Source organism: Chiloscyllium plagiosum, unplaced genomic scaffold (genome assembly GCF_037043375.1).
Source record: "Chiloscyllium plagiosum isolate Xiang-an unplaced genomic scaffold, Cpla_swu_hap1 HiC_scaffold_12, whole genome shotgun sequence".
NCBI lineage: Eukaryota > Metazoa > Chordata > Chondrichthyes > Orectolobiformes > Hemiscylliidae > Chiloscyllium > Chiloscyllium plagiosum.
The window spans coordinates 3,210,567-3,223,059 of record NW_028270150.1 but is presented as its reverse complement, the minus strand read 5'-3'; the positions used below and the strand labels follow the sequence as shown (position 1 = coordinate 3,223,059).

The window sequence follows — 12,493 nt, the reverse complement described above, 5'->3', positions numbered from 1 at the left end:
GTGAGGTCTGCAGATGCTGGAGATCAGAGCTGGAAATGTGTTGCTGGAAAAGCGCAGCAGGTCAGGCAGCATCCAGGGAACAGGAGAATCAACGTTTCAGGCATAAGCCCTTCTTCAGGAATTCCTGAAGAAGGGCTTATGCCCAAAACGTTGATTCTCCTGTTCCCTGGATGCTGCCTGACCTGCTGCGCTTTTCCAGCAACACATTTCCAGCTATTGCTGTGTAACACTGGGGTACAGTACTGGTAGGGACAGGTCTGTCACTGTATAACCCAAGGGTACAGTATTGGTGGGCACAGGTTCTGTGTCTGTAACACTGGGGTATAGTACTCGTGGGCACAGGTTGTTCCTGTATAACACTGGGATACAGTTCTGGTGGTGACAGGTCCGTCACTGTATAAACCTGGGGTACAGTACTGGTGGGGGGACAGGTCTGTGTCTGTATAACACTGGGGTGCAGTACTGGTGGTGACAGGTCTGTCCCTGTATAACACTGGGGTACAGTACTGGTGGGGACCGGTCTGTCAGTGTATAACACTGGGGTACAGTACTGGTGGTGACAGGTCTGTCACTGTATAATACTGTGATACAGTACTGGTGGGGGCAGGTCCTCACTGTATAACACTGGGTACAGTACTGGTGGGGACAGGTCTGTCACTGTATAACACTGGGGTACAGTACTGGTGGGGACAGGTCTGTCCCTGTATAACAGTGGGGTACAGTCCTGGTGGGGACAGGTCTGTCCCTCTATAACACTGGGGTACAGTACTGGTGGGGACAGGTCTGTCACTGTATAACACTGGGGTACAGTACTGGTGGGGACAGGTCTGTCCCTGTATAACACTGGGGTACAGTACTGGTGGGGACAGGTCTGTCCGTGTATAACTTTGGGATAAAGCACTGGTGGGGACAGGTCTGTCACTGTATAACACTGGGGTACAGTACTGGTGGGGACAGGTCTGTCACTGTATAACACTGGGGTACAGTACTGGTGGGGACAGGTCTGTCCCTGTATAACAGTGGGGTACAGTCCTGGTGGGGACAGGTCTGTCCCTCTATAACACTGGGGTACAGTACTGGTGGGGACAGGTCTGTCCCTGTATAACTTTGGGATAAAGCACTGGTGGGGACAGGTCTGTCTCTGTATAACTTTGGGATAAAGCACTGGTGGGGACAGGTCTGTCCCTGTATAACACTGGGGTACAGTACTGGTGGGGACAGGTCTGTCACTGTATAACACTGGGGGACAGTACTGGTGGGGACAGGTCTGTCACTGTATAACACTGGGGGACAGTACTGGTGGGGACAGGTCTGTCAGTGCATAACACTGGGGGACAGTACTGGTGGGGACAGGTCTGTCCCTGTATAACACTGGGGTACAGTACTGGTGGGGACAGGTCTGTCATTGTATAACACTGGGGTACAGTACTGGTAGGGGCAGGTCTGTCCCTGTATAACACCGGGGTACAGTACTGGTGGGGGCAGGTCTGTCCCTGTGTAACATTGGGGTACAGTACTGGTGGGGGCAGGTCTGTCCCTGTATAACACTGTGGTACAGTACTGGTGGGGACAGGTCTGTCCCTCTATAACACTGGGGTACAGTACTGGTGGGGACAGGTCTGTCACTGTATAACACTGGGGTACAGTACTGGTGGGGCCGGGTCTGTCCTTGTATAACACTGGGGTACAGTACTGGTGGGGACAGGTCTGTCACTGTATAACACTGGGTACAGTACTGGTGGGGGCAGGTCTGTCACTGTATAACACTGGGGTACAGTACTGGTGGGGGCAGGTCTGTCCCTGTATTACACTGGGGTACAGTTGTGGTGGGGGCAGGTCTGTCCCTGTATAACACTGGGGTACAGTACTGGTGGGGGCAGGTCTGTCCTTGCATAACACTGGGGTACAGTACTGGTGGGGACAGGTCTGTCACTGTATAACACTGGGGTACAGTACTGGTGGGGGCAGGTCTGTCTCTGTATAACACTGGGGTACAGTACTGGTGGGGACAGGTCTGTCAGTGTATAATACTGAGGTACAGTACTGGTGGGGACAGGTCTGTCAGTGTATAGCACTGAGGTACAGTAGTGGTGGGGACAGGTCTGTCACTGTATAACACTGGGGTACAGTACTGGTGGGGACAGGTCTGTGACTGTGTAACACTGGGGTACAGTACTGGTGGGGACAGGTCTGTCAGTGTATAACACTGGGGTACAGTACTGGTGGGGGCAGGTCTGTCTCTGTATAACACTGGGGTACAATACTGGTGGGGACAGGTCTTTTACTGTATAACACTGGGGTACAGTACAGGTGGGGACAGGTCTGTCACTGTATAACACTGGGGTACAGTACTGATGGGGACAGGTCTGACCCTGTATAACACTGGGATTCAGTGCTGGTGGTGACAGGTCTGTGTCTGTATAACTCTGGGATACAGTACTGGTGGGGCTTGGTCTATTGGTGTGTAACACTGGGGTACAGTACTGGTAGGGACAGGTCTCTCCCAGTATAACACTGGGGTACAGTACTGGTGGTGATAGGTGTGTCATTGTATAACACTGGGGTACAGTACTGGTGGGGACAGGTTTTGTCACTCGATAACACTGGGGTACAGTACAGGTGGGGACAGGTCTGTCTCTGTATAACACTGGGGTACAGTACTGGTGGGGATAGGTCTGTCACTGTGTAACACTGGGGTACAGTACTGGTGGGGACAGGTCTGTAACTGTATAACTCTGGGGTACAGTACTGGGGTGGGGACGCGTCTGTCACTCTATAACACTGGCATACAGTGCTGGTGGGGACAGGTGTTTGTCTGTATAACACTGGGATACAGTACTGGTGGGGCTTGGTCTATTGGTGTGTAACACTGGGGTACAGTACTGGTAGGGACAGGTCTGTCACTGTATAACACTGGGGTACAGTACTGGCTTGGGGATAGGGCTGTGTTTGTATAACTCTGGGTTACAGTACTGGTAGGGCTTGGTCTATTGGTGTGTAAGGAGAAAGTGAGGTCTGCAGATGCTGGAGATCAGAGCTGGAAATGTGTTGCTGGAAAAGCGCAGCAGGTCAGGCAGCATCCAGGGAACAGGAGAATCAACGTTTCAGGCATAAGCCCTTCTTCAGGAATTCCTGAAGAAGGGCTTATGCCCAAAACGTTGATTCTCCTGTTCCCTGGATGCTGCCTGACCTGCTGCGCTTTTCCAGCAACACATTTCCAGCTATTGCTGTGTAACACTGGGGTACAGTACTGGTAGGGACAGGTCTGTCACTGTATAACCCAAGGGTACAGTATTGGTGGGCACAGGTTCTGTGTCTGTAACACTGGGGTATAGTACTCGTGGGCACAGGTTGTTCCTGTATAACACTGGGATACAGTTCTGGTGGTGACAGGTCCGTCACTGTATAAACCTGGGGTACAGTACTGGTGGGGGGACAGGTCTGTGTCTGTATAACACTGGGGTGCAGTACTGGTGGTGACAGGTCTGTCCCTGTATAACACTGGGGTACAGTACTGGTGGGGACCGGTCTGTCAGTGTATAACACTGGGGTACAGTACTGGGATGGGGATAGGTCTGTCACTGTGTAACACTGGGGTACAGTACTGGTGGTGACAGGTCTGTCACTGTATAATACTGGGATACAGTACTGGTGGGGACAGGTCTGTCTCTGTATAACACTGGGGTACAGTACTGGTGGGGGCAGGTCTGTCACTGTATATCACTGGGGTACAGTACTGGTGGGGACAGGTCTGTCACTGTATAACACTAAGGTTCAGTACTGGTGGGGACAGGCCTCACTGTATAACCCTGGGGTATAGCAGTTGGCGGCATGGGTGCAGTACTGGTGGGGGCTGGTCTGTCACTGTATAACCCTGGGGTACTGTAGTGGGCAACACCGTGGCACAGTGGTTAGCACTGCTGTCTCACTGCACCAGAGACCTGGGTTGTATTCCCGCCTCAGGCGACTGACTGTGTGGAGTTTGCACATTCTCCCCGTGTCTGCATGGGTTTCCTCCGGGTGCTCCGGTTACCTCCGACAATCCAAAAATGTGCATGTTCGATGAATTGGCCATGCTAAATTGCCGTAGTGTTCGGGTGCAGGGGTAAATGTAGGGGAATGTCTGGGTGGGTTGCGCTTCGGCGGGTCGGTGTGGTCTTGTTGGGCCGAAGGGCCTGTTTCCACACTGTAATCTAATCTAATTTAATTAATCTAATCTAATCTGCAGTACTGGTGGGGACAGGTCTGTCTCTGTATAACACTGGAGTACAGTATTGTACCTCTTTCCCTCTGCACTCTATCTTGCTATTGTGGCCCATGTGTGTTTTTGTATCATTTGATGTATTATTTTCCTGTGGCATGTGAAAGAGCAAAGTTGTATGATTAGATATCAATAACTCTTTTCTGAAATGATACTTACAGGTGTGCTTTTTAGTTCTGCCCGGACCAACCTCATTGAAGCTGAAATAATGCCACTTTGCTGTTGTTGTTCTCCCGTATTGAACTGGCATCATTTCAGCTGGACAAGGTGTTGCTCTTAGCAACCGCTCCATGTTCTGCCTGATTTGTGATGTCACTCCCTGGGCTTGGCAATTCAGCCCTTTGAGCTGATCTTGTCAGTTTATCATCTCCATTGCTTGATTGATTTTCCACCAGCTCCCAGTACCAGCCTCCTGTCAGGTCAGTTATCTGTCACTGTCTATTCTTACCCTGAGGGGAGGGGTGGGGAGAGTAGCTTAGGATCTGGAGTAAAGCAAAGAGAAACACACATACACACTGCAAGTGCAAATTTACAACTTGAGTAGCTCATCCTACCCACTGCACTCTCCTACAGGGCATCATACACGTTCATTCCCCCCTTGCATCTCCTGTTCTCTCAGGTTTCTCTTGTAATCAAGAAACAAGTGCTGGGAATCCTCCGCACTCCTGGCACCATCTGTGGAGGGTAGGCAGAGCCAGTGTTTCGAGCTCACTGACCTTTCTTCTGAATTTTGTTTCACCTTCCTGTGGTTGTATTAATGTCGGTTTTAGGTAAAAACAAATGACTGCAGATGCTGGAAACCAGATTCTGGATTAGAGCGGTGCTGGAAAAGCACAGCAGGTCAGGCAGCATTGGAGGAGCAGGAAAATAGACGTTTCGGGCAAAAGCCCTCCATCAGGAATAGAGGCAGAGAGCCTGCAGGGTGGAGAGATAAATGAGAGGAGGGTAGCATAGAGTACAATAGGTGAGTGGGGGTGGGGATGGAGGTGATAGGTCAGGAAGGAGGGTGGGGGAAGGTAGTAAAGAGTGCTGTGAATGGGGGTGGGGTGAAGGTGATAGGTCAGAGAGGAGGGTGGAGTGGATAGGTGGAAAGGAAGTTAGGCAGATGGGACAAGTCATGGGGACAGTGCTGAGCTGGAAGTTTGGAACTAGGGTGAGCTGGGGGAAGGGGAAATGAGGAAGCTGTTGAAGTCCACATTGATGCCCTGGGGTTGAAGTGTTCCGAGGCAGAAGATGAGGCGTTCTTCCTCCAGGCGTCTGGTGGTGAGGGAGCGGCGGTGAAGGAGGCCCAGGACCTCCATGTCCTCGGCAGAGTGGGAGGGGGAGTTGAAATGTTGGGCCACAGGGCGGTTTGGTTGATTGGTGCGGGTGTCCCGGAGATGTTCCCTAAAGCACTCTGCTAGGAGGCGCCCAGTCTCCCCAATGTAGAGGAGACCGCATCGGGAGCAATGGATACAATAAATGATATTAGTGGATGTGCAGGTAAAACTTTGATGGATATGGAAGGCTGCTTTAGGGCCTTGGATAGAGGTTAGGGAGGAGGTGTGGGCGCAGGTTTTGCAATTCCTGCGGTGGCAGGGAAGGTGTCAGGACGGGAGGGTGGGTTGTTGGGGACATGGACCTGACCAGGTAGTCATGGAGGGAACGGTCTTTGCGGAAAGGGGCAGGGAGGGAAATATATCCCTGGTGGTGGCGTCTTTTTGGAGGTGGCGGAAATGTCGGCGGATGATTTGATTTATGCGAAGGTTGATAGGGTGGAAGGTAAGCACCAAGGGGGTTCTATCCTTGTCAGTTTTATTCACAATGTTAAGCTTTTGCCTCTTCCTCTGCTGACTTGAATTCCTCCTGATTCTCCCTTCCTGCAAAACAGGAGGTGGGGTAGACCATTTCATACTGAGCTGGAGGAAACATTTTTTCGCTCACAGGGTAATGAACCTGTGAAATTCTCTACCACAGAAGGCTGTAGAGGACAAGCCATTGTCCGAGTATACTGAAGAAAGAGAAAGATAATTGATAGATTTCAAAGGCATCAAGACATAATGGGTGAAAGCAGGAGTCTGACAATGAGATAAAGGATCAGTCTTTTTGAACTCATTCATAGGATGAGGGCGTCACTGGTTTGGCAGCATTTATTGCCCATCCCTAATTGCCCAGAGGGTAGTTAATAGTCAACCACATTGCTGTGGGTCTGGAGTCACATGTACACCAGACCAGGTAAGGATGGCAGTTTCCTTCCCTAAAGGACAATAGTGACCCAGGTGGGTTTTTCCAACAGTCAGCAATGGATTCATGGTCACCACTGGACTCTTGATTTTTATTGAATTCAAATCCTACCACCCACCTGGGTCTCTGGATTAACAGTCCAGTGATAATACAGGGCGAGTGCGGGTAAGTGACGTTGAAATGCCCATCAGCCATGATTGAATGGTGGAGTGGACTCGATGGGCCGAATGACCCATTCCACTCCTATTTCTTATAATATCACTAGGCCATCGCCTGCCCATGATCAGATTGAACGGTTCAAAGGGCCGAAGATCCTCCTCCTGCTCCCTAGATTCTTTGTTGTTTCACTGTCCGTAGCTTACTTTAAATTTGGTAATAGTGAGAAATACTTCCCTCTCTTTGATTCCTGCCTCTTTTGAAATTGCTATCCTTGCTGCCCTCAGCAAACCTAGCATTTACAATATTATCTGTACATCCCCCATTCAACACTCCCTTCCCTCGCAAGTCCTACAGTGCTGTATCACTTCCTGAACCGGTGTCATCTCTCCTGAATGTTCTTGTTGGAATTTAGCCATTCAGGTTTAGCCACAGTCATTGCCACTAAAACACTGAGTTCAAAGTCATAGATTAGCATCAGGTTGTCTCTCTCCCTGCTCTGTACATGCAGCGTACTCGCACATCCCCCAGCCTATTGGCATGACTCTTTCATCATTCATCTCAGCTGTAACCAGAGCAGAGACCTCTGATCTCTCTCAGACAACATTCCCTCGAATTCCACAAACATTAACCTTGGTCTTGATAACCTCTACAGAAATTTGTGAAGACAGAAAGCATCCGGTTCATGATTTTGTTCAAAATGCCATCTCTGTTGGTCTTAGCATTGACACATCTGCCCTCTGTTATTTAGAATTCACAGTGTAAAACCTTGGTACTGACACCAAGGAATCACCTCCAGATTGGAATCTAATCAACTGATGCAGGGTAGTTTATTTATAGAATAGCGGATACCTGGGAGTGAATTACAGACTGGAATCTATTCGAGGTTCAGGTGGTTTATATACAGAATAACAGATACCTGAATACATAGACCGGTACAGCACAGGAACGTTCGACCCACGGTGTGCGATATATGATACCAGTGCCCCTATTGTATGTACCTCCATCACCACCCCGGCCGCACGTGCCACACTCCTACCACTGTCTGTGTAAAAAAACAAACAGCTTGCCCCTCACATCTCCTTTGAACTTCCCCCCTCTCGCCTTAAACATGTGCCCCCTAGTTGTAAATATTTGCAGCACCTTTTTTGAAATGCCAGGGTAAAGATAGTTATTGCATTCTGCTCTGTTTGAATGTGTGAATGGGCAGATGGACTTCAATTATAACTGGTAATGTCATAGAATCATAGACTCACTACATACACACAGAGGCCATTCAGCCCATCGAGTCTGCACCAACCCTCTGAAGAGCATCACCTATCCCCGTAATGCTGTATTTCCCATGGCTAATCCACCAAGCCTGCACATTCCTGGACACTATGTGTTCAATTTAGCATGTCCAGCCTACCTAACCTGGATATCCTTGGACTTTGAGAGGAAGCCACAATACCAGGAGAAAACCCATGCAGACACATGGAGAATGTGCAAATTCCACACAGATAGTTATCTGAGGCTTGAATCTAGCCCAGGTTCTGGTGCTGTGAGGCAGCAGTGCTAACCACTCAGCCACCATGCTGTCCACTGTATCCTGTCAGATGTTTATCATAATGTGGTCTGTGTGATATTGGGGAGAGCTGACTGTTTCACTGAGTTGAGAGGGAATAGGCTTTGCTAAGCAGTTGATGGTTCAGAGGGATTGTGTCTGACTATGGAAATTGTGATTTAAGTCCCTATTGTTTTCTCTCTCCTGTGTTTAGGTGCAGGTGACCAGGCCCTCTTTTCCTCTGTTTACTCGATACTCATGCAGCAACTTCCACGAGAGCCAATGGAATGGAGAAGGTATTGTATCTGGAGTAGTTTATCCTCCATTTACCTATTTCATTAGGTGTCAGCTGGCTGCAGAATGCTGTAGGTTACAGACTCATTCCCAGAACATCAAGCTATTTGCATTTTACACAATTCTGAGACTGTCCCTGGCATGTGGGTGTCATTGCCTTTTCCTTTCTCTGAGTCTGAGAGAGGAATCCTGGCAGGAAATGGATTTACCACACTGCTTTCCAGAAAACTCTTTTCCTGCAAGATTGGTTCCTTCCTCTGTCCCGCTTCAGTCTCTGACCCAGATATATGAGGAGACTCTATCCCTTTCCCAAGTTATTGCCTTGCCTTGCCTTGAGGAAAGTGCCCCAAATTGGCACAGCCAGCGTTAGATCCTCAATGAAAATGCTGTGGATGCTGGAAATCTGTAATACCAGAAAATGTTGGAAATAATCAACTGGTCAGGAAGAGTCTGTACACAGAAACAGAATTAACGTTTTAGGTTAAATTGGTATTCTGTTGAAAGGCCACCTGACCTGAAGGTGTTGGTCTTTTTCTTTGATCCATTTAGAATATCTGGCGTTTTTTGTTTCTACTTTCAACTTGGAACCACTTGTGTCCAGTCTGCACTTATAGGACCATTGCCCAGGGGAGACCAATCTCTGGTGATTTTCTTTACACTTCAGGGTAGTATACTCACTGCCTGAGTGTTAACTGTTTGCTGTTAAGGTAGTCACTACTGTCACCCAGGCTTTGTCCATTTCATTGTTATAGTACTAACTGAAACCCTGGGACTGACAGTCCAGGGAGCGTGTGTTTGTGTTGATGCAATTCAGCTTAGGGAGGGAAGCCCATCAGTTCTCCTTACTCAACTCAGGCTACATGTAACTCTAGTCCCACAGGATCATGACCAGCTCTTAACTCCCTTCATGTATCACCACCTTAGCAGAACCACTGGAGAGGCAAGCAGTAAACACTGAGATTGCCAGTGCTACCCAGATCCTGCAAATCAGTTTAAGAAAAATATCGTGGTTGATGAAGCTCTTCCAGATTAAATGTCTGAAACTGTAAATTCATAAAATGTAGGAGAATTAGGTCAATCAGCCCATCCAATTCAATTAGATAGTTGCTGATCTGATCTTCCTCAACTCCACTTTCCTCCCTTTTCCCCATGACCCTTGATGCCCGGATTGGAGAGGAACTGTGGAAGGAGGTGAGGATGCAGGGTTGGATAAGGCTGGGGGAGTCAGGTGTGAAGATTTAGCTCATTGTACTAAAGAAAGGGCGGGAAACAGCAACAGCTTGATCTTAAAGTTCCTCCATGTGCTCCTCACACCTGCTGTTGGAGGGGTGTGTGGCCTGGGCAAGTAAGACTGTTAGTTTGCTTGTATTTGAGAAAAGAAGCCAGGGTTAGCTTTATGTCCAAGGATGATGGTGTAAGAATAGGTGGAAGAGTTGGACATTTATTGGCTCAGCTAGATCTACTCATGAATAGCCGATCCAGTTATCTTGACATACTATCAAGGCTGCATCTCTTGGACATAGCAGCGTGGAGATGAGGGCCTTACCCGGGGACAGTTGGAGTCATATCTGACACAGAGGAAGATGGTTTTGGTTGGTCAAGGTCAGTCATCTCAGCTGCAGGAGATCCTCAGGGTAGGCCTAACCTCCTCCAGCTGCCTTATCAATGACCTTTCCTCCGTGGTAAGGTCAGAAGTGGCCATGTTCACTGATCATTATGTAATGTTCTGCACCATTTTGTGACACCTCAGATACTGACACTGTCTGGTCTTGCTGCATTTAGATAGGGACAATGTCTAGGCATGGGCTGTGAAGTGACAAGTAACCTCCATGCCATACAAATACCAGACAATTTTTCTTTTAGCATATAAAATTAATGTACATAGGACTGGAGCTGATATGGTATATCAACAATTTAGATTAAACTAAATTTAACATCTCAATGTTTGCAGATGACACAAAGCTGGGTGGGAGGGTGAGCTGTGAGGATGGTGCAGAGGTGCTTCACTGTGATTTGGACAGGCTGAGGGAGTGGCGCAATGCATGGCAGATGACAATCTGAGGTTATCCACTTTGGGACTAATGATACTAATGGGTTATAATCTGAATGGCGAGGGATTGGGAAAGGAGGTGACAAGACATATGAATATTCTTGTACACCATTCACTGAAAGTCAGCATGCAGGGTCAGCAGATGGTGAAGTAGGTAAATGGTCTGTTGGTCTTCATAGCATGAGGATTCGAGTATAACAAGAAGGGTTTGTTTTGCTGTAATTATACAGGGCTTTGGTGAGACCACACCTGGAGTATTGTGTGTAGATTTGTTCTCCTTATCTGAGGAAGGATGTTCTAGCTGTGGTGGGAGTGCAGTGAAGTTTTACCAGACTGAAACCTGGGATGGCAGGACTGAAATCTGAGGAGAGCTGACTCGGTCAGGATTGTATTCACTGGAGTTTTGAAGAATGAAGGAGGATCTCAAAGAAAACTCTTAAAGTTCTAACTGGACTAGACAGACTAAATGCGGGGAAACAAACCTGTAAAATTACACGCCTCAGAAAGCGGTTGAGGGTAAAATACATAATGTTTTCAAAAAGGAATTAGATATAATTATTCAGGCAAAAGGGACCAAGGGATATGGGGAGGAAGCAGGAACAGGGGCCAGAGTTGGATGATCAGCCACGATCATATTGAATGGTGGAGCAGACCCGAAGGGCTGAATGGCCTCCTCCTGTACCTAATTTCCATGTTTCTATTTCCAGCAAGAAAGAATCTAATCATCGCACCTTGACATTCAATGATATTACCACCACTTGAGCCCCCATGATCAACACCCTGGATATTACTGTTGACCAGAAACTGAATTGAACTGGCCATATTAATACAGTGGCTACAAGAGTAGCTCAAGTGGCTATGAATATTGTGGTGAGTAACTCACCTCCTGACTCCCCAGAGCCTGTCCACCATCGATACGGCACAAGTCAGCAGTGTGATAGAATACTCCCCACTTGCCTACGTGGGGGCAGCCCCAGCAATATTCAAGAAGTTTGACACTGTCCAGGACAAAGAGGTCTATTTGATTGACACTGCATCCACAAAATCTGGTCCCTCTCCCATTGATGCTCAGTAATAGCCTATTATCTGCAAGATGAACTGCAGGAATTTATAAAGGTTCCTTAGGCAGGAAATCTATATTTGATTCTATATAGAAAGACAAGGGCAGCAGAGACACAGGAACACCACCACCTGCAAGTATCCTACCAAGCCACCTGCCATCCTGACTTGGGCATTATATCCCGGTTCCTTCACAGAGACAGAGAGAGACAGACAGACAGACAGAGAGAGAGAGAGACCAAGAGAGAGGGTTCGGTGTTGTGGGTAACTTTACCTTTAATTCGGAAACTTAAGAAACCTCACAAACAATCAAGTACTGAAACAAAGATTTAAACTTTATTGCATGTAGCAACTAAAATCGGACCCCTCAAGCAAGCAAGTTTAAACCTCAACCCAACTTGCTCTTACCTGATTAGTGATGGAGTCTGGCCAAGATTTCACCCAAAAGTGTCTCTCTCTGGAAGTGTTCAGGGTGTGATCCTTGTACAGTGGTCTTCATCAAAGTTCTCCTGAGGTTTTCGAGATTATTATTGATGATTTTTTAAAAAAAAGTCTTTTAATCCAAATTACTGCAAGTCTGCAGCTTGCCTTCTTATCAGAAGCTGTGCTGAAGAAGAGTTATACCTGAAACGTCAACTTCTCCACTTCCTGATGCTGCCTGACTTGCTGTCTTCCTCTGGCCTTCTGCCTGTCTATTCTTATCAGAAGCAGCCTCTTTGTACCTTGTCCCATTTGGCCTTGACTGTCTGTCTGTTTGAAGTTGCAGCTTTTCCTGTGGTTAACTCCTTCAAATCTTCTGCAGGCCAATCAGTTGTCCTTATGGCCATAAAGCACCCAGTTTATCAGGACAGTGTCAAAGCAACTTTGTCTATGTGATCTCCACTCCCTCCTTCCCAAGACATTGGCT

General features: G+C 47.9%; 1 protein-coding gene across 1 annotated transcript in view; it reads left to right on the top strand.

Annotated features, from left to right (window-relative positions):
- The window catches only part of trappc10 (trafficking protein particle complex subunit 10), a 148,300-nt gene that overhangs the window by 54,438 nt on the left and 81,369 nt on the right, over window positions 1-12,493 (top strand). The window contains exon 2 of the mRNA XM_087992426.1: window positions 8,398-8,479. Within this exon, the coding sequence (XP_087848552.1) occupies window positions 8,398-8,479 (82 nt within the window). The remainder of the gene's footprint in view (window positions 1-8,397; window positions 8,480-12,493) is intronic.